Here is a 21,840-nt window from a genome sequence, read left to right on the forward strand (position 1 = left end):
AGGGGGTTGGTGGGCCGGCCTGCCCCTGGGGTAATACTGAGCACCAAGGGCTTCTGCTCCTTCTGCAGGCCACACAGCGCTGAGGACAGGCCTGCTCCAACCCAAAGACACAACAGAGAAACAGGAGAAAGTCTGAGAGGGCTTGAGGGTTCTGCTCCCCAGTCTGACATCTGCAGGGTGACACCCACTGAGGTCCCCATGTTGTCAAGAGAGATGAGGTAAGTAAAGAGGGGCATGGAGTTCAAGCCCACACTCAGAATTAAAAGGGCTCAACGACCAGAAGGAGCTGGGTTCTGCTGCCCGTTTGGCGATCTACTCCGAGGGTAGAGATTGCAGGAGACTGTTAGGTCATCCTTCACAATCTTCTGTCTTAATGTCACATAACAAAAAGCTTTTAAACCACGACAGTTGACATTAGAGCATCGTTAGTGCTCACAAGGCACCCAGCTTACAAATGAGATGCCACGTGAGCTGCAGACAGACAGCAGCCACAGCCTGTGTCCAGGGACCAGAGGACGAGGTGAGCACCCGAGTGGACAAGGGAGAAAGGAAAGCTCTGCCGGCAGGAGTCCAACTAAGCATCTCTCATCAAACGCAGGTGCCATGATATTTAGAAACCAGCACCTGACACATCCTGCAGTAGTAACTGACTCAGGCCAAAAGGAGCACTAACCAACGTGCAAACAAGAGGGCCGAGTTTGCTGAGAAATGGCACGTTTATGCAGTCTCAGGGTCTCCCCACAGAACATGAGTTACAAAGGTCCGCAGCAGCCTCCTGTGGAGGAAGCTGGCAGACACCCCTGAGCTACTCAGAGCTGAGTGTGCCCCCACCCACCAGCGGGACAGAGTCCCGCAAAGAGGAGAACTCGCTGTGAGGACACAGTGTGGAGACCAAACCAAGGGGTCTGTGCCCTCAAGAAAGCCAGAATCATGAACAATGATGACGGATCAAAGGTCCCTCCCCCACCCAGACTCAGGGCCACGGACCCTGCACATGTGACCCTGGGCAGTTTCTCCACCAAAACCCAAAAGGCATTCAGTGAGCCCCTCGATGAGATCTGAATAAGGCCCCAGATTACATCCTGGTCCTAATCAACGCTGATCTCCTGAGTCTGATAGCTGTGCTGTGGTTGCACAAGAGAAGGTTCCTTTTAAAGAAACACACACTGAAGTATTTAGTGGAAAAGGCTCACCACATGTGTGATGTGGTCTCAAACACTTTGGGGAAAATAAAGGCCACGTGTGAGCAAGCATGTGCACATGTGGAGAAGAAAAAGGCATGTAGTGAAATCGGTAAATGTGGGGGCATCTAGGTGAAGGGCATAAAAGAATTCTCCACACAGTTTTGCAACTTTTCTCTAAGTCTAAAATTATTTTAAAATAAAAGGCTATTAAAAAGAGAGGACCACATTTAAGGTATTAAAAGCTTTAAATATGTTTATCGATCTTGAGCCCATAATCTCGTCTCTGGACCACCACTCAAGGGAGTCTCCTCAAAGTGCATGCTTCACATGCAGTTATTTTCTGAAATGCAGGTTATAGCAGAGATGGGGGTAGGGGACATCCAGAGGTCAGGGGTGAAGAGCTGGGAAAGCATAGGAACTGGGCCAGGTCAGGGCTGTGAGTGCTCACACCCCACCTCTGCAGCAGACCCCAGTTAATAGAGAACTATGCACCTTACAGTTGTGACTGTATTTAAAAATCAGCAGATCAGAAAGATTTCCAAACCACACCCCGTTCCCCACAACGCACACTCCCACTAGCCACACTCACGCTGTCGGCATCTTCCATCCACGTGTGCTTCCGGTCTTCCTCCTCAATGCCAATCCCGATAACAGCACGCATAACTGCCTGGCAGGTGGCCACACTCCCGGCCTTGTCACACTCCTCAGCATCCTGAAAGAGGGCACAGAACTGAACTCACTGCCCAGAGCTGCAGAGGCCTGGCAGACAGACGCTAGGCCCGAGGGAGAGGGCTGCAGGAACGGGCCTTGAGGGTGCTGGAACCCTCAGGGTCCTCGACGCTGCCACTCACTGTGAAACATCATTTCCTGCCTCACAGCAGGTAAGTGCTCATACCCCCAACCTATCCATTTAACAAATATCACAGAAGCACCTAATGTGTACCAAGTGCTAGAGTAGGCAACCTGGTGGCCACAGCAAAGTTCCAAAGCAGTGGGACTAACATCTCATACTGTCACACATGTTCGTACTGTCAGCCTGGCTTCAGATTCAAAATGGGCAAAAGGAAGAGCCACTCTAACCCAAGAGACAGACCTGCTGGGGGTATGGAGCCCAGCACAAGGAAAGCGAGACAGCCTGGGGAGAGATCAGCCACTGAGGCGCTCCGGGAGGCGGGGGGCAGGGTGTTCAGCAGAAAAGCACTAGACTTCAGAAGAACAATCCTCGGAATGAGCAGAGAGAACAGCCATGGTTCAGAGATGAGACACCAAGTGTCCTGAGCCTCCTGCGTAGCGGGCAGGCAGGGCCAGCAAGGCAAAGAGCAGGGCTCGCTCACAAACATCAGACCACAACATGGAGACACAGGCTGAGATGGGATGGATGCAGGGACAATCTCTATCGAGGGCAACTTCAAGTTCTCTATCAAAACAAAACTCACAGAGGCTCACCCAGCAAAGTGTTTTAAGGAATATATTCCCATTCATGCCAAATGATGGGTGCACCAGGACACCATTTGCAATGGCTAACAGAGTAAGAAGCACCCTGCTACTGCCATCACCGAGAGACCCTAGGCTGGCGGGACAGGCTGAGTCAGGCTTCCCTTTTCCTGGCTGTGAAGGGAAAAGCATCCCAGGCAGAGCAGAGCCAAGGCCAAAGGCTCAGGAGGTGGCCCAGGCCAGCCCTCCACTGGGGGCAGAGCACAGAGCACCTGGCACAAGGGAGGAGAGCCGCCCAGGGAGACGGCCCGGGCAGCCAGTCTGCACAGCATCCCCCAGTCTCCACTGAGCATAAACCAGCATAGGAGGGAGGGAAAGAACTGTCCAAAAGGATGAGCAGGAGCATTCCTCAGAACACAGGTGTGTCCAGGACAGCACCTGTTCCCACCAGCCAAAGTGGAGACCCCCAGGAGACACAGGACCCTGAGCAGAAACCTGGAGAGGCCGCCTCTACAGAGGGCTGAGTTCCAACCTACCCCACTGACTGCGGTTGGTCCCACCCAGCAAGTGTGAGGCAAGACCCACAGGGTCAGAACACCTTCAGTAACAGAACCAAGCTCCAACACCAGAGCCCAGAACGTTCACAGAGGCACAAAAGCACCCGGCACCCAACAAGGGAAAATGTGACAAATGAAAGGTTATCAGGGAAAGACAATCCATAATGAGGGGAGAACATCTACCAAAATCAACTCCGATAGGCCCAGACAAGGACACTAGAACAACTATTATAACCATGATCCACAGGTGGCAAATTGCGGTGTGGCAACATGAAACAGGTCAAAGAAGGGTTTTAAAACAGCCAAAATTCCTGTCAGTGAAAAAGGCAAGATCTGAGATGAAAAATGTCCTCAATCACAGCAGACGAGACATTACAGAAGAAAAGATTAGTGAAACGTGAGGACAAAGCAACAGAAGTCATATAAGATGAATCAGAGCATCAGTGAGCGGATGAGCTCACATCACACCGACAGGAAAGACCAGATGTCTCCCAGAACCAGAGCGGGCTCTCACCATTGCTCTTCAGCATGTCCTAAGGCCCTAACCAGGGCAATCAAACAGGAATAAAGGCATCCAGGGACTTCTTTGGTGGTCCAGTGGTTAAGAATCTGCTTTCCAATACAGGGGACACAGGTTTAATCCCTGGTGGAGGAACTAAGATCCCACATGCCATGTGGCAACTACTGAGCCCACGCACCACAATTAGAGAGGAGCCCCATGCACTGCAATGGAAGACCCTGTGTGCTGCAACTAAGGCCCAACATAGCCAAAAATATATATATATATATACACATATATATATGTATATTTTAAAACGCATCCAGATTGGAAAGGTAGTAAACCTGTATCTGCACACAACATGATTCAATATACAGAAAATCCTAAAGAATCACTGAAAGTGTTACAATAAATGATTTTGCAGGACATAAGATCAATATTTAAAAATCAACTGTACTCCTATATACTAACAACGAACAACCTGAAGATGAAATTAAGAAAAAAAATCCATTTGTGACAGCATGAAAAATAGTAGAACACTTTAGAATACATAAAGTAAGTGCAATAGTAGTATGTTAAAACACTATCGAAAAAATTTTAGGGGCTTCCCTTGTGGTCCAGTGGTTAAGACTCCACCTTGCAATGCAGGGTACACAAGTTCGACCCCTGGTTCAGGAGGATCCCACATGCCACAGAGCAACTAAGCCCGTGCACCACTGCTGAGCCTGTGCTCAAGAACCCGAGTTGCAACTACTTAAGCCCTGAGCCCTGCAGCCCGTGCTGTGCAGTAAGAGAAGCCACCGCAGTGAGAAGCCCGCACACCACAAAGAAGAGCCCCCGCTCACCACAACTAGAGAAAGCCCACGTGCAGCAGCAAAGACCCAGCAGAGCTCCCCAAACTAAAGAAATACATCTTTTTTTTTTTTCAGAAAAAGTTTTAAAAGAACTAAGTGAATGGAAAGACATCCCACGGATTGGAAGAGTTACTACTATTAGGCAGGCAATAGTCCCCAAACTGATCTACAGATTCTATGCAGTGTCTGTCAACATCCCCTCTGGCTATTTTGCAGGATCTGACAAGTTGATCCTAAAGTTCATTTGAAAACACAAGAACCAAGCACAGCCAAAACAATCTATAAAGAACAAAGCAGGAGGACTCACTTCCTGATTTGAAAGCTTCCTACAAAGCCACAGTATGCAGAACACAGTGGTGCTGGCACAACACGGACGCACAGCCCAGTGAGGACAGAGACTTGGAAGTGAACTCGCACACACAGGACCATGGTTCTCTACAGCGCTGGACTGTGGGGAGACTCAGCGCAGGGAGACCCAGCAGAGCCAGATGATGGGCCTGCACTTATAAAAGCATGAAGCTCAACTTTTAATGCAAATGGATCACAGACCTAAATGTAAACACCAAAAAAATAAAAATCTTAGAAAACAGAAGGAGCAAACCCTCATAACCTCACGTTACAGAAAGTTTGATATGACACCTAAAAGCACAAGTAACAAAACAAAATAATGAATCGGACTGTATTAAGATTAAAAAACACTTGTGCTACAAGCAACACATTCAAAGTGAAAAGACAATCCACAGAATGGTTGCAAATATTTGTATATCATGCAATCTGATAACAGATTATATACTTGTACCTAGTATGTAAAAACTTCTTGCAACTCAGTAACAGATAATAAACAATTAAAAGATAACCCAATATACAATACTAAAACTCACTGAATTGTACACTTTAAATGGGGAAATTTTACAGAATGTTAACTATAGCTTAATAAACTGTTAAAAATAAAACAAAAATGATTTTAAAAATGAATAGCTCTTCATGAGCTCCGAGACAGCTCAAGTAGCCTAATGTGCAGGTAATTATACCTGAAAGAGGTTGAACAGAAGAAACAGGGGACACAAATTTTCCAAATTTGATACAATTTGGAAATCCACAGATTTAAGACACTGAACTCCAAACACAAGAAACATGAAGAAAACCACAAAGCAAATTACAATCAAACTGCTCAAGACCAATGATATAAAAAAATTCTTAAAAGCATTTCTAAATCTTTTAAGTTAGAAACATTTTTTTCAATTTAATTAAAAATTTTTAAAAAGAGACGTATGTACAGAAGAGCAAAGATGACAGCAGGTGTCTCACTGGAAACAAGGCCAGCAAGAACAGTGTCTTTAAAAAACATTGAGAGGAAAGACTGCCAACCTAGAGCTCCACACAGAGGGGAAACGTGATGACGTTTCCTTCATCAGATGAAGTAAACAAAGATGAAGTAAAGACTCTTTACAGACATTTAAAGGCTGGAAGAACTGAACACCAGCAGGCCTGCTTGTAAAAAATGGTCACAAAGTCCGTCAGACAGAAGAAAGAAGACACCAGCTGGAAACTGGATCCACACAAAGGTATGAGAATGTCAAAATGGGAATGATTATGGTTAGATGGCATTGAACAAATATAAATATTAATAAAGGAGCTGAATCCAGACGATGAGACTTCAGGGGTATATATGAGGCCTTGCACCCAAAATTTTAAAATATGCCCACCACAGGAAGGACAGAAAACAGTACTGCTGCAGGGGCCCAGGAGCAGGATGCAGCATCCCGACACCCTCTCCTTGGGGGAGGCAGGTGCCCTCAGGCAGGGGCCCAGGAGCAGGACATAGCATCCCGACACCCTCTCCTTGGGGGGAGGGAGGTGCCCTCAGCCATGACACCTGGAGCAGCAGAGGGGCCACTGGGAGAAGGGTAAGTAGAACAGTGGCAGCAGGGGCACGAGAGGGAGGGGCAGGGTCTGGGCCCTCTTCCGAAGCTGAGAGGCAATGGTGAAGCACAGGGGCTGGCTATAGGGCTCCTGCTAACGGAGCGAGGTGGATGCAGGTAAAGAGGCACTGTTCCTGGCTGCCCGTGCAATGGCTCATGCAGCGGGAGGAGGAGGCAGGAGAGTGCACCTGGCCTGGTGGCTGGGTTAGAACACCTTCAGAGACCTGGCTGGCCATAGTTGAGAAGAGTGACAGATGCACTAAAGCTCATTCTCTCTTAAACCATATTCTCTTCTGGAAAAGTGGGGCTAAGCGCACTGTAAAAATGCTAAAGTCTCCCCTGAGCTGCTCAGGCTTTCACACCACAGAAGCCACAAGGCGATGACAAGAGAGGCCACCCCATGCCTGCTTTGCCTGCCAGTGTGAGGACGCATCTTTCAGGTGCCACCCCAAAGTCCTGGCCCACCAAGGGACTCCAACGAGCAGGAGGGCATCCGTGCTTAAAGCGGACACCACAGCACCTGCTGACCTCACCTGGATCCACTGCTCACGGTTAATCTCCACGCCATTGGCGCGCAGGGAGGTGATGGCGCGGTCAATGATCTTCTCCACCATCTGCGTGTTCCCGTTGGCCTCCTCCAGTTTGGCGGCCGTGATCCAGATGTGGCGGTCTGTAGGGATGTTCTCCCGGGCCTTGTTTAAGACCTTGCGGGCATTCTCGTAGGTCTCCAGCCTTGCCAGGGCGAGCCAGAGCTGCACAGAGAGACCCGTCAAGTCAGAGGCACCCTCCACGGGATGCAGCACGAGCTCTCAAGGACCATGTAAACAGGGCCCAGGATCATGTGCGGCAGCACTTCCCGCGCATCCGAAAGCTGTTTGGTTACACTTTTGACTGACCTAGTCTAGTGGCTAGGTGACAGGCCCTCAGTCCCACATTCCAATCACTGGTTAAAGGTACACAGTATTAGGACAGAAGAACAGGACAGGACTGTCACCTCACAAACTGAAAGGGCTCGGGTGTTCAGCTGCCTGGAGTTCTCACACCCCAGCTTTTGATTCTCAACATTTCATCACCAAAAATGTGTATGAGCTCTATTTATTTTTATGTAAATAAATTAAGATTAATTTTGTTTGGAGAATTTCACAACACACATAAGATAATTAAAGACAGGCTGGACATCATAGACCCACGACCAAAAGTCACTTCAGAGAATGCTATGAACCAGAAATTTAAAACTCAAGAAATCCAAGTGGCTCTGAGGCAGAGCCACCCCCAGCTGGGAAAACAAGCACCCCCCTCTCCACCACTTCACCCTCAGGTCCCACTGACGAACCTGGAGCTGAACCAGAAGGACTGCTCCCTGCAGGAGAGTGCTCAGCACAGAGCTCGCCCTGGTGAGCTCAAGGCTCAGGCCCCCTCGGGGTGGGAGACTCACCTCCACGCTGGTGGGGCAGCACTCCACAGCTCGGCTGAGCATGATTCTAGCATCTTCTGGCTCTTCCAGCTCCACAGCCGCCTTCCACAAGCGAACTGAGTTTGGAACATGCTCAAGGGCTGGGAAAGGTCGAACAAGAAACCAGGTCACAGAAAAAGGGACGTGAAAGCAGGACACTGTGTCACAGAGGATGCGGCTCCCAGCACGGCCAGATGGTCTCTGCCCGGGGGACAGGCCTGGACTTCACATGAGTCCCTTGGGTCTAGACAGACACCAGAGAGACCAGTACAGACGCCCTGAATCAGCAAGCAAGGTGGCAGAGAGGGCTGTGCATCATCTCACTCCTGTTCACACTTGAAGATCAGCATCAGAAGACGAGGCACCTGCCACCCAGGAAGGGCCAGCCTTGCAGGCCACGTGTGAGCCATGGGGAAAAAACATGCCAACAACTCTGGGGTCCACGCCTGCCCAGGTCGGCAGAGTAAGGGTCCTCCCTGCGCCCCAGGGGACGCGAGAGCAAAGAACCACGTGCTGCACCCCAGGGTGCGGTGGGGAAGGGGCAGCGAGCAGGAGAGGCCAAGACATCCTGGAGTCCAGAAACTTTCAAATCTCTGTTTAACAAGCACAGCCCTTCCTTCAGATGCAATTTACCAAAAAGGCCAAAACACTAGACAGCTGAACACAAAGCCCCACAGCAAGGCACTGGGGAGGATGAGGCAAGGCCTCTGGCAGCTCCTGGCAGGAGTGACGGTGACTAAGAGCCGATGAAGGCAAGAAGCCAGAACAGCACCCAAAGGAACTCTTCTTTCTAGAAAACACATGGGCCAAGCTCGTGGGAAACAAGACACTAGATTCCATGATGTAGCATCAGTGGACCTACAGTCTCTCATGTTCCTCCTCCAGTGGAAGCAGCTCCCCTTCCTTACAGGCCTATACACGGGGCACCCCTTCTTTTCCCCGCTGCAGGCCCTGCAAACGGGTGCCCCTTCTTTCCCACAGCTAAACCAGATTGCAGTGGCTCCAGGTAGCCACACAGCCCCCTGGCTCCTGAGCAGGAAGCAGTACATGCTCAGACGCTCTAGACAACTGGGCTGGAGGAGGGGAGACACCCCAGGACCCCCAGGGCCTACCCCAAGTCAGTTTCAAAGGTTCCCAAGGTCCAGGGCTCATAGGCACCTCCCCACTATGACAAAAAGCAAGCTGCCACTCCAGAACCACCTGCCATGGAAGACAACACCCCAGGCTGGGGCCCAGGCCTCTGCAAGGATCACAGCGCCACCACAGCCTGCAAAAGAGGTGCGGCCAAGGGCTCAGTCCCTGGGCTTCCAAGGCCTGACCACACCCGTCACTCAGTCCAGCACTGGCTGGTGCCAGATGAGGGACCCTCTCAGGAGGCCACATGTGGTGACAGAGGTGCTTCTCACTCTGCCAGGATCCAGGGGCCAGGAGGGCTTCTGACAGGCAAGCAGCCCCGGGCTACATGTCACTGTGCCTGGGGGAACCTGGTCCCTCTCCCCACGCATTGGAACTCGACCATCCAGAGGTCTTGTCCCAAGGGACAACGTCTCCACCAAGATTTGTGGCCACAGTTCTCATACAACGGAGGCTGAGGCTGACCCAGCTCTCAGGCCTCCAGGTATTGCTGGACCAGCCTAGCTGGCAACATGAGCCCTGACCCCTATGGTGAGACCAAGCTACCACCATGTAGGGAGGGGCGACTGAAACCACAGCCCCGGGCATCCTGAGGCCTGGCAGTGCCGTCCCACTTCCCGGAGTGACAGTCACCAGGAAGCAGCCCAAGAAAGCAAGACTACCAAGGGGACAGCCCCTCAGCAGTGATGTCAGAGGAGGAGACCTCCTACCTTGCCTGCCCCTTTTGCAAGGTCACACTGCATTCCAGTGGACCGGGGGTCATTAATTTTACCCAGTGATGGGCATAACACCCAGGGCTGTCCCCACTTCTCAGGAAAGACTGGGAACTCCTCCACTGGCATTTTATCAATAGCCCACAGGACTGGAGCTAAAGCAGACTACCACTGAGCAGTCCAGCTCTCACCCGGGTACTGCCCAGAGACTAGCCACCATGCTGGGTCAAGGTCATCACCAGAAGCTGTGGCCTGCCAGACAGGAAGGGCCGGCCCGGGCAGGAGTGGAGCAGTCTGAATTAAGAGAGCCTGCAGGCCCAGCAAGGGAAATGTGCTGCCGCCCCTGTGCTCACTTGCAAGCTAAGAGTGCACTGTCTCGGGACAAAACCACTTCACACTCCAGGCCTGCATAACCAGCATAGAAACACGGAGCTGACACCTTCATCGTGAGTGCAGCCCATGGGAAGTAGCTGCAGCTGGGCCCACGTGTGTCCTCACGTATGATAACACACAGTTTGAGGTCAAGCACCCGCCCCATGCCACTCAGTCACCTAAGGTCTCAGGCCTCAGAGCAGCACATGAAGCTCAAATTCTCCTAACACAGGACCAGGACGCCGGCTGCACTAGCTGAAACCCAGAGCTCACGCAGACACTGAGGGCCAGCACACAGTCCACCCCAGTCACTGATGGAAGGAACTGTCCTCAGTCTCCACACATCAGATCCTTCCCACAGCAGCGTCAGGGTTCCCTGGAGCTAAAGCAGGCATCTCCAGCTGTGCCCCCGGCACCTGGAGAAAGAGCACTGTTTGTGGAAACACTCTGATGACGGGTCAAGTCAGGACCATGCCTGCAGAGCAGGGCAGAGGCCAGCTGAGGGTTCTATGCTCTCCCCACTTTGGGGAAGCCTGAGGGAAAGGAGAGCAGGGGGGCCCACTGCCCTCGAGACCCCAGACAGCCTGGAAACCAATCACTCGACACCCTCTGGCGGCCCCCTTCCAGGCCTAGTTCCCTCTCCAAATCTGAAGCCAACTGGAAGTGAACCCAGGTAATCTGGGGGTGAACAGGGAGTGGCCACAAAGCCATCCTGACCATCCATCATGCTGTGGCAGGGGAAATTCAGGAGAGCATTCCTGAACAAATAGTGCTAATTACCCAGAGTTTACTGTGTTTGTCATTAGAGAACTATTTTCCTGGCTGAAAAGGGATGAGCTGATTTTTACAAACCAAGACAGGTGCTAACTTTCCACCCCAGCCTCATTTTAAGTGCAACAGGGCTGCAATCAAGAAACCAGACCCAAGAGAGGACAACACACTGGAGTGTACACATACTCAAGCACATTCAGGGTCACACACAAGGTGGCCACCACCTGGCCCCTATCAAACACAGAGTAAAGCGTCAGAAGCTGCAGTCCACAACCCCAGTGCCTCCGAGGGCTCATGCCAACACACACCTCAGACCACCCACTACAAGCCACCCTCAACTCCATAAAACACACCTATTTTACCCATGTTACAATTCAGGGGGAGCCAGCCATCAGCACAGGCTTACTCCAGGTCAGGCCTCTGACTAGCAGGTGCTGAATCTGGAATGAGCGTCACCAGCAGCACCTCCCCTCAGCTCCAGTCAAGGAGCAACACTGTTCTTTGCTCACTTCTGCAATAATGAAAGACAAACTACCCACAGAAGCTCCGTCTTGGCAGTGATTCCCGGGTGGACTCAGTTTCCCTGATGCGCAAACCGTTCAGTGACATGAGCCAATGGCACATAAACCAACATGCTGCCCTGCAGGAGCGTCACAAGACGGGAAGGAGCTAATTAACGTGCTTCTGTAGTGTGAGCACCCAGGCAGTAAAGACTCAGAACCAAGTGGCACCTCCTCTCCGCCAGGGGCAAGGGACAGTACAGCCAGCAGCTATGAAGCCGCTTCAAGCAGCTCCCTCACTTGGCACAGCAGGCCCACAGTGTGGCCCACCGGGGACACAGAGCAACTGCCCCCACGCAAGGTCATGTAGCAGGAAGTGGCAGGTGTGAGGTCCCAGCCCAAGCACCGCAACCAAAAGTTTCCCTGAAGACTGTCCAAGGGCGGGACCAACATAGCCCGAAATAAAGCCTGAAAAACATCCACCACTCTCGAACCCTTCCAGCAGAGCCTGAGCAGAGCAGTGGCGAGGCAGCTCCCTTGGCCAGCACCGGGGCAGGGAGGCAGCACCCCTTCACCTTCGGGGATGCAGCTCAGCAGCACCACTCCTGCCAGGCCCCTAAGGGAAGCTCACCTTTACGAAGAACCCGCTTTTTGGCACGGATGTCTGTTTCCAGCTCTGCTGCTCTGATGTAAATCCTAACGGACTGTGGGAGGTGACGGACAGCTTGGGCCACCACGGCCTTGGCTGTGTCCCCAGGCTGCAACCTGGCTGCCTCCAGCCATACATCCTCACTCTGTGGGACAGAAGAGCAGGTTGGTGAGGTATGTCAGGCTGGCCGAGTGGTAGGCACCCCTGAAGGACACACACAAGTCTCAGAAACAGGAGGGGCTGCGTTCATCAGACCCATAGGCACGCCTGCCCCAGAGACCCCCTGAAACCCCTACACGTGGGAATGTGACTACAGCACATCTGTGCATGGGAAAGACACATCACCACACTGTGAGGTGAGGACAGCCAGCCCTCTGGGTAAGAAGTCACCCCATGGACAAGGTGGGGACACACAGGCAGGCGGTCATGTATCTGCTGGGGAGTTTCAGATCAATGCTCATGTCTGGGGGAAGAATTCACAAGATGCCTCTCACTGTCAGGGTGCCCCAGCCTTCACAGTCAGCCTGTAGTCCTGAGGGTCTCAGGACTTTCTAGAGCTGATCATCATGGCCCCTGTGAGGCCCACATCATCACGGCCCCTGTGAGGCCGACCTCCAGGTTCTGACATCAGGAAGGGGGAAGGGCTGACCAGTCTTGCTATCTATCATTAAGGTCATCTGTTGAACAAGTGGCAGTCAAGTTTTCACTCCAAGTGAAAATTACCAGGAAAAGCCCTTTCCTGCTTTTTCCCCCTCCTCCCCCCTCCCCGTCCCACTGCCTGGAGCTTCAACACCAAAAGGGGGCAAAGAATCCCCTCTAAGTCCAGCTCACTTCCACAGCGTCTGGCGCAGCCTAGATGCCAAGGCCCCTCAAGGGTGTGGTGCAACCTCAGGGAGGGTCCCTACCTTGGGGCACATCTCCGTCCCCTTCATGATGAGGTTCCGAGCCACTTGCAGCTTGCCAGTGACTTCTTCCAGGCGGGCTGATGCAATCCAGGCTGGCGGGTGGTGAGGGTTTGTCTCCCGAACAGACTTGAGGAGCAATCTTGCCTTCTTGATGTCACTGTGCAGGCAAGAAAGCACAGGGTCAGACTGCCACGTGTTGTGTATGGGCCTGGCCAGAGGAGGCACCCCCATGGACACAACATCCAACTGTCATATCAGATGTCCTTGGTGACAGAACCAAGTGAGAACTTGGTCGGCACCCTCCCAAGCCTACTGCACCTCCATGCACACAGGCACCGAGCACCAGGACTAGGTCAGAAGCATGGGAGACAATTAGCAAACTGCTCCCTAGTTTGGCATACACATAGGTTTTGAATGTTACCTGTTACAAATTTAACATCCACATACTTTGAATGGAAAATCAATCAATCCCACTCTTTCTTAGAATAGCCACATTTTGGCTGCATATTTTTCAAATAAAATCCAATACGTTCCCAGGAACCTGAGCCTACCCAGCCATCAGCCCTCCGGGGTACTCACTTGATGTCCCCTCCGTGGGTCGGAATCATGGAATTCAAATCCGTCAGATAGCCTTTGGGGTCGACCACAGTCTGCCCACTCACTGAGTCAGACACCTACAAGACAGGCCAAGCCCAGTTGGTTGGACAGAGCCAGGAATGCCTAGAACGAAGTCCTTGGAGGGTCCCTAAACCCCTTCCCATAATCCCAACTATCAGTGGACACAGAAACTTTTAAAGAAACAAAACAACTTACTCAAACAATAGTTTGTAATAATAATGAGCAAATTTCACCTATACAGAACAAAAACTTACATTAAAAAAAGGAAACCATAAAGTCCCAGGAGGAAAACCCAACTGAACATGAGGCCATCCAAGAATAAGTGAAACCCAGGAGTCAAGAGTTCTTTACATTTTCACACAGCAATTCACTGTAGTATTCTCTCAAGTTGTGAGTCACAAGGGGCTTTCCTGGTGGTCCAGTGGCTAAGGCTCCACACTGCCAACGCAGGGGCCGGGGTTCAATCCCTGGTCAGACAACTAGATCCCACAGGCTGCAACTAAGACCTGGCACAGCCAAAAAATTAATTAATTGTTTTTAAAAGCTGTGAGTCTTAAAGTTGTCATGACAACCCACACACACACACACACACACACACACACACACACAAGAGCCTGGGTAAAAAATTACCAAAATTGCAGCAAGACAGGAAAAGAATGAAAGGAAAAGTGATACGAAAGAAAAAATAAAACTCCCTTTGTTTGCAGGTAACTTATGCAATGAGAAGGAAAAAATCAAACTCCCTTCATTTGTAGGTAATGGATTATCTAATACCTATCGCTATCCCACACACCAGCAGGGAAAACTCGGAATCTAAAAGTAAAAACAACAATACTTAGAGGAGCACCCAAAACTGTGAAACCCAGTGCACCCTTACCACAGGTTTGAACTACATGGGTCCACTTACACTTGGATTCTCCCCCTCAGCACGTACCAGAGTGCTATGCAGTTTGCAGCCAGCTGAACCCACTGCCGCGGGACCACCCATATGGACAGTCCTTGAGTGCACACAGGCCAATGCCCCTAAACCCCACAAAGTTCAGAGTTAATCGTACCTAGACAATTAATCTAACAAATACGTACAAGATCTATAAGAAGAAAACTACAAAATCTTAATGAATGAAATCAAACACTAAATCAATGGAGAGAGTCTTCGTGCTCACGTCAGAAAGCTTAGTGCTGTCACTCGATGTCAGTTCTTCCCACCTTGATCTGGAGATTCAACGTGTCCCCAGTCGAAATCCCCGCAAGTTACCTGCGATACCGACAAGCTGATTCTAAAGTTTACATGGAGAGGAGGTAAGAGATCCAGAGCAGCCAATGCAACATCAAAGCAGAAGAACAAACCTGGAGAATACAACCCAACTTAGAGACTTCTTATAAAGATACAGTAATGACGACAGTGTGGAAATGGGGAAAAAAAGACAAATTGGTCAACAGAACAGAGAAGCCAGAAATAGTTCCACACAAGTTCAGCCAACAACGTCCAACAAAGGAGCAAAGGCAACACAATGTAGAAAGAATCTTTGTTGACAAATGGTATGAAACAAGTGGACACCCACATGCAAACATGAACTGAAGGGCTTCCCTTGTGGCTCAGTGGTAAACAATCAGCCCCAATGCAGAAGACCCGGGTTTGATCCCTGATCCGGGAAGATTCCACATGCTTCCACTAAGCCTGCGCACCACAACTACTGAGCCTGTGCTCTAGAGCCCAGGAGCTGCAGCTACTGAGCCAATGTGTCACAACTGCTGAAGCCTGAGCATCCTAAAGCTTGTGCTTGACAATAGAAGCCACTGCAATGAGAAGCCTGTACACCACAACTAGAGAAAAGCCTGAGCAGCAACGAAGACAGAGCATAGCCAAAAATTAATTAATTAAAAAACAAAACATAAACTGAGACAGATTTTTACAGTCTTTACAAAAGTTAACTCAAAAGGAACCACAGAATTTCCCTGGTGGTCCTGACTCTGGTTAAGAGGTTAAGACTCTGCACTTCCAATGTAGGGGACACAGGTTTGATCCCTGGTCAGGGGACTAAGACCTGATATGCCACATGAGGCAGCTAAAAAATTTTTTTTAATTTAATTAAAAAGTAAATTAAAAATTAGTATGGTATATGCAGTTTAAGTTTTTAAAAAAGAAGGGGGAATTACAGACTTTTAAATAAGATGCAAAACTATAAAACTCGTAGACAATAACATAGGAGAAAACGGACATGACCTGAGATTTAGCAATGACCTTTTTAGATACCACATAAAAGGCACAATTCATGACAGGAAGAACTGATAAGCTGGACTTCATCAGAATTAAAAATTTCTGTCTGTGAAAGACACTTTAAAGAGAATGAAGACAGGCCACAGCCAGGAGAAAACATTTAGAGGGGACATATCGGATAAAGAATTATTATCTAAAATATAAAGAAAACTCTTAAAACTCAACAGAACAAACCACCCAGGGAACTTCCTGGCAGTCCAGTGGTCAGGTCTTAGTGCTTTCACTGTCAAAGGCCCAGGTTCAATCCTTGGAGGGGGAAACAATTGTGGAACTATTTCTGGCTTCTCTGTTCTGTTGACCAATTTGTCTTTTTTTCCCCATTTCCACACTGTCGTCATTACTGTATCTTTATAAGAAGTCTCTAAGTTGGGTTGTATTCTCCAGGTTTGTTCTTCTGCTTTGATGTTGCATTGGCTGCTCTGGATCTCTTACCTCCTCTCCACGTAAGCCACACAGCACAGCCAAAAAAACAAGTTCTTGAAAAAAATGGGCCAATGACTTGAACAGACATCTCTCCAAAAAGGAGATACAAATGACCAACAAGCACACGAAAAGATGTTCAACATCATGAAATCAGGGAAATGCCAGTGAAAACCACAATAAGCTATCACCTCACACCCATGAGGACAGCTACTAGGAAAATGTCAGAAAATAACCAGTGTTGTCGAGGATGCAGAGAAACTGGAGCCCTTGCACAGTGGTGGCCTGCTGGAAAACGGTATGGAGGTTCTTCAAAAAAGTAAACCGAGAATTAACACACGATCCAGAAATCCCACTTCTGAGTTTATACTAAAAGAAAGTAAAAACAGGGACCTGAACAGGTACACCAAGGCTCATAGCAGCAATTGTCACAATTGCCAAAAGGCAGAAGTGTCATGACAGATGAAGAGTAAACAAAATGTGGTTTATACATACATACAATGGAGTACCATTCAGCTTTTTTTTTTTAATATTTATTTTTTATTTATTTACTTGGCTGCACCAGGTCTTAGTTGTGGCACCCGGGATCCTCAATCTTCATTATGGCAGGCAGGATCTTTAATTGCGGCATGTAGGATCTAGTTGCCTGACTACGGATGGAACCTGGGCCCCCTGCATTGACAGCTCAGAGTCTTAGCCACTGGACCACCAAGGCAGTCCCTCACTCAGCTTTAAAAAGCAAGAAAATCCTGACACCTGCTACAACATGAATGAGCCTTGAGGACACAAATGAAGCTAAGTGAAATAAACCAATCACTAAAAGTCAGTCACTATATGAACCTATTCACCAGGTTTCAGAGTAATCACTTCAGATAGAACATAGGATGTGGGCCAGGGGATGGGGAGTGAGAGGCTCAGTTTGGGAAGAAGAGAAAGTTCTGAGATGATGGCGGTGATGGGGCACAATATGGATGTACTCAATGCCCCTGAGGGCATTTAAAATTGGTTAAAACTGGAACTTCCCTGGTAGTACAGTGGATAAGAATCTGCCTGCCAATGCAGAGGAGATGGGTTTGACCCCTGGTTCAGGAAGATTCCACATGCCGTGGAGTAACTACGCCTGTGCACCCGAACCTGTGCTTTATAACAAGAGAAGCCACTGCAATGACGCCTGAGCCCCGCAATGAAGAGTAGTCCCCACTTGCTGCAACTAGAGAAAGCCCACGCACAGCAACTAAGACCCAACACAACCAAAAAAATTTTTAACGATTGCAACTATAAATTTTTATCTTAAAAAAATATTTTAGCACAAAAAATGACAATAAAGCTTCTTTAAGAAAACAATCCCATATTTTACACACAACAATAAACAACAAACTAAATCCATGGAACATAAATGACACTCAGTTTCACCATGAACAAGTATGCAGAGTAAGTGGAAGCTCTTGAAGGGACAGGCTTTGCCCCTCAGACAGGCAAAGACAGAGGTCAGCTCCTCCATGTTGCTGAGTGCAAGATATCCTGACTTTGAGACACACTTTGGCACCTAAGTGGAAATATGCCAATCTAACAATGCGACTTTAAAAATACTATTTTTAAAACGTTTAAAAAATGTTCACCTAAATCTGCAAAGACAGAAGCACGAGGAGCTCATCAAAACATAGTCTGTGATCACAAAAATGTAGAAACCACTCAAAGGATCTATCAAAGACTAAACCATGATACTCATAGTGAACTACTTTCCAGTCTATAAACACGTATTTAGCAATACAAAAATGTGCAATTTTTTGGATCAGTAAGCTGTTTTTCTCCTATAGAATATTTGCTCACTATAAAAACTCAAGTATAGCAAAAGCTCAATTTAAATTTAAAAATTTCACACTGCATCAACAGGAATGGCTGAGGAGTTCACTCTGCTGTTTTTATGTTTCTCAGTATGTGTGAGTCTTTTCTGTAAAAATGTTAAACACAAAGTGTTCCCAGTGGTGTGGGTGTGCAGATCCATCTGTGTGGGTTCACTCTCTTCAACACACACACTACTCTGGGTCTGGTTTTCATGAGCATGACAACTCCTTCCTCATTTGCAGATTGTTTTGACTTTATGGTGCTTTCTGTCATGCAAAAGTTTTTAATCTGTACATAGTTAAATGTGAAAGCACTGTCCTTCACTGTTTCTGACAAGAATGTCATAAAGTGAAAGGGTCTTTATCCAGCCAAGGTGTTCTGGAGCCAGGAGCCAAGCACACACCCCATAAGGACAACCACTCACTCAGGTGTGGGAGGGACACCCACGTTCAATTTTCACGTAAAGAGGGAAGGGCATTAAGTGACATCAACACTGAGCACGTGGCTTATCGTGAATGCATGTCTGGGCTGCTCCTCAGGCAGCCCCGTTACCTGCCACAGACCCCAGGCCCCGAGGGAGCAGGAGAAGCACACCAGGCAGCCCTCTGCTGCTGGCGCCGAGTGCAACACACCTGGACCCACCCCAGAGGACCAGCCTGGGGCAGAATCCTACCACTCTGTGTAACTGGACACATCACAGGTCTGTTTAACACATGACAAAGCACTTCAAAAGGTGAACTTTTCACAAATGTATATAAATTTAATAAGCAAAACCAAAATTATTTAATATAATCTATAGGAAAATAATGCACGACACAAGCTCTCACCTGGCTCAGCCGCATGTCCATCAAAGTGTTCCTGGCTTGGCCAATCTTCCTCATGTCCAGCTCACCTGTGCCAGGTGTCATCAACCCAGGTGTCATCCCACCCGGGTATGGGGTGTTCAGTCCGCCTGGATAGGGTGTGTTCAGGCCTCCAAATTGCTGGGGGAGAAAGGACAAAAGGCTGGCCTGCATTTTCATGCATTTCATTCTCATCTCTCCAAAGTCTTTCCACTGGAGCCAAACATCTGAACTGTCAGACGGACTCCAGCCCCTGCCCCTCCCACCCACTGCTCCCACCATTGGTGTGTGTGACCACACAGAAGGAGCCCTGTCCACTGTCTCTGTGGAGGCTCACAGTTTGCCGGGGATCCACCGAAGTGTGGTTCTCTCCAGTCTGTAAATGTTTGGCGAAGAAACTGTCGGGAACTGGGGTCAGCTTCTCATAGCGGGGATTCCGCTGGCGTTTGTTTCTGGCGTCGCCAACCTCAGGGATGCTTAGCCACTCTTCTTCTGTGACTTCTGCCAGTTTCCTCTGGAAACACCAGGCCCCCCAAAACATTAATTTCACAGGCACCGGAAAAACTACTTTCTCCCTGACCCCTATCACCCAAACACGGTGCCTGAAGGAAGGGCTCTGATGCAGACATATTTCTCTACTTCACTTAGAAAAATCAATCTGTTGGATCTGCTCTGCTTCACTCAGATGTAAGTTGTTCTGTCAAAGCCCAGAGGACAGGCTCAGAAAACCTGACATCTAAATGACACCGCTACAAAGTTACAAGAAAATCAGCCCCTCTGTCCCAGCTGCTCTGGTGAGGAGCTTTCTGCATGCAGGGCCCTTCTCCCACCCTCTGAACAAAACACAGAGCAGAGCTTCATCACTGAGCCCCACAGGCTCTGTTCTCTGCTGGGAAGGGCGTGAGGAACAGCAGGTCACCCGTCTGCTCACTTTGAGATCTGAGAACTGTTGCTGAATTTTGGGACGCTCCATACGATATTTCTCAATTTCTTCTTTCTCCCTTTGCTCCCTAGAAATAAAATGTGTGTACACATTAGAAATCCGGGATGTCTATTCTGAAACAAATCACTTTATTATCCTTCCTAATTAAATCACCAACAAGAGTAATTTCACACACTAAGCAGCTAAATCAAATCTGTTTTAAGGCAACAATGGACACACGCACAATAACTCAATTTGCTACCTGATAAAAACTAAAGACTTGTCTTACTACGATAAACACCTGCATCTGACACAAGCATGTGCTGTGCTGTGCTTAGTTGCTCAGTCATGTCCGACTCTTTGTGACCCCATGGGCTGTAGCCCACCAGCCTCCTTTGTCCGTGGGGATTCTCCAAGCAAGAATACTGGAGTGGGTTGCCATGCCCTCCTTCGTGACACAAGTATATTTACTGCTTTAAAATTCTATAAAGTCTCAAAGGTAGGGCCATCTTACGATACTTATCTCAGGAGGAAAGATGAACCACAGTCCTAGCTGCCCATCCTAATGGGTTCCTGGTGACTCAGGCCAGGCTGATGTGAACCCAGAGAGCAGTGGGCAACGACAACAAAGAGTCAATCAAGTGGGCTAAACCAGAGGGACGCCAGTCCAGTGGTAACGACTTCACAACACTGAGATTCACACTTTCCTCCATAAGGTTAGATAGGAATCTGAATGTACACTGACGAATGACGTGCTTGGAAAGACAAAAACCTCTCTGTGGACCAGAGACAGTCCATCATCACAGCTCGTGGTTTTCTGGCCATCGACATTCCATGTGATTTGAACCAAACCTGGGGCTCCAACTTCTAATCCACCAGAAGCACTGACAGGGCAACAAAAGGCACCCTAAGGAACTGGGCAGTCATTCAGTAAAGGGGTGGGGTGGGGTGTGTGTGCCTAGGGGACATGCCCAAGAAGCGGTTCTGACTATCCTGATTGGGAAAGGCAGTACGATGATAACCAGCTATCAGGTTAACAAAGATGGACCACTCAGTGCCAGGACAAACTGACCTGAAAGGACCCAGCAAAGCCCACCTGCAGAAGCAGGCCAAGCAAGTGCACAAACTGAACAGTGCAGGCTATGTGGCCTAAAGTTACTTAATACAACTTTCTGAATATATACATGTCACTCAAGTTTTCTTAAATGAACGAATTCCAGAAGATTGCAATCAAGTGTTCTTTAACACACAAAACCACTTATTTACAATACATATAAACTCAGGCACATTAAAGAATGTGCTTTTAAAAAACTCCCTTGGTGCTCACTTCAGCAGCACATACACTAAAATTGGAACAATACAGAGAAGACTAGCATGGCCCCTGCATAAGGATGGGGCTTCCCAGGGGGCGCAGTAGTCAAGAATCTGCCTGCCAACGCAGGAGACACGAGAGACACGAGTTTCATCCTGGGGTTGAGAAGATCCCCTGGAAGAGAAATTGGCAACTCACTCTAGTATTCTTGCCTGGAAAATTCCTGGACAGAGTAGCATGGCGAGCTACTGCCCATGGGATCGCAAAGAGTCAGACACGACTGAGCACACACGTATGCATTCATGCGTGTGCTATCATGACACACAAATTCGCGAAGTGTTCCATATTTTTGTATTGTCGTATGGCACAAACCAACACAACACTGTAAACCAATTTTCCTCCAATTAAAATATAAATTAAAAAAATAATGATATTCTTGATTAAAAAAACTTCTCTGAAAAACAGAAGTTCACGCCTCTAATAAGATCTCCAAAAAATTAAAAATTCTACATATGAGAAGTAAGAGAACTCTATGTTTAATGAGCAGTAGAAATAAAAAAGTAAACAAAATGTTACCTGTCACCTTCCAGGCTTATGAATAAACATTACCCTTTTACCTAAACTTAAACCCTCTGTCCTAATATTCCACAGTGAGA

The 21,840-nt window shown here is 48.7% G+C and overlaps 1 protein-coding gene and 1 non-coding gene across 3 annotated transcripts in view; one reads left to right on the top strand and one right to left on the bottom strand.

The window, feature by feature from the left end:
• Positions 1 to 21,840, bottom strand: part of PRPF6 (pre-mRNA processing factor 6) — a 34,677-nt gene that overhangs the window by 8,289 nt on the left and 4,548 nt on the right. For both annotated transcript variants that reach the window (XM_005908545.3, XM_070381359.1), the window contains exons 4-12: positions 19,882 to 19,960; positions 19,288 to 19,464; positions 18,936 to 19,091; positions 13,527 to 13,621; positions 12,948 to 13,104; positions 12,025 to 12,187; positions 7,886 to 8,004; positions 6,984 to 7,202; positions 1,774 to 1,896 (exon numbers count right to left, since the gene is read on the bottom strand). In XM_005908545.3, the coding sequence (XP_005908607.1) occupies positions 1,774 to 1,896; positions 6,984 to 7,202; positions 7,886 to 8,004; positions 12,025 to 12,187; positions 12,948 to 13,104; positions 13,527 to 13,621; positions 18,936 to 19,091; positions 19,288 to 19,464; positions 19,882 to 19,960 (1,288 nt within the window). The remainder of the gene's footprint in view (positions 1 to 1,773; positions 1,897 to 6,983; positions 7,203 to 7,885; positions 8,005 to 12,024; positions 12,188 to 12,947; positions 13,105 to 13,526; positions 13,622 to 18,935; positions 19,092 to 19,287; positions 19,465 to 19,881; positions 19,961 to 21,840) is intronic.
• LOC138990598 (U6 spliceosomal RNA) lies at positions 21,192 to 21,298 on the top strand. The gene has a single exon (XR_011466724.1). It is a non-coding gene; the product is annotated as a U6 spliceosomal RNA (small nuclear RNA).

This window comes from Bos mutus, chromosome 13 (genome assembly GCF_027580195.1).
Source record: "Bos mutus isolate GX-2022 chromosome 13, NWIPB_WYAK_1.1, whole genome shotgun sequence".
Classification (NCBI taxonomy): domain Eukaryota; kingdom Metazoa; phylum Chordata; class Mammalia; order Artiodactyla; family Bovidae; genus Bos; species Bos mutus.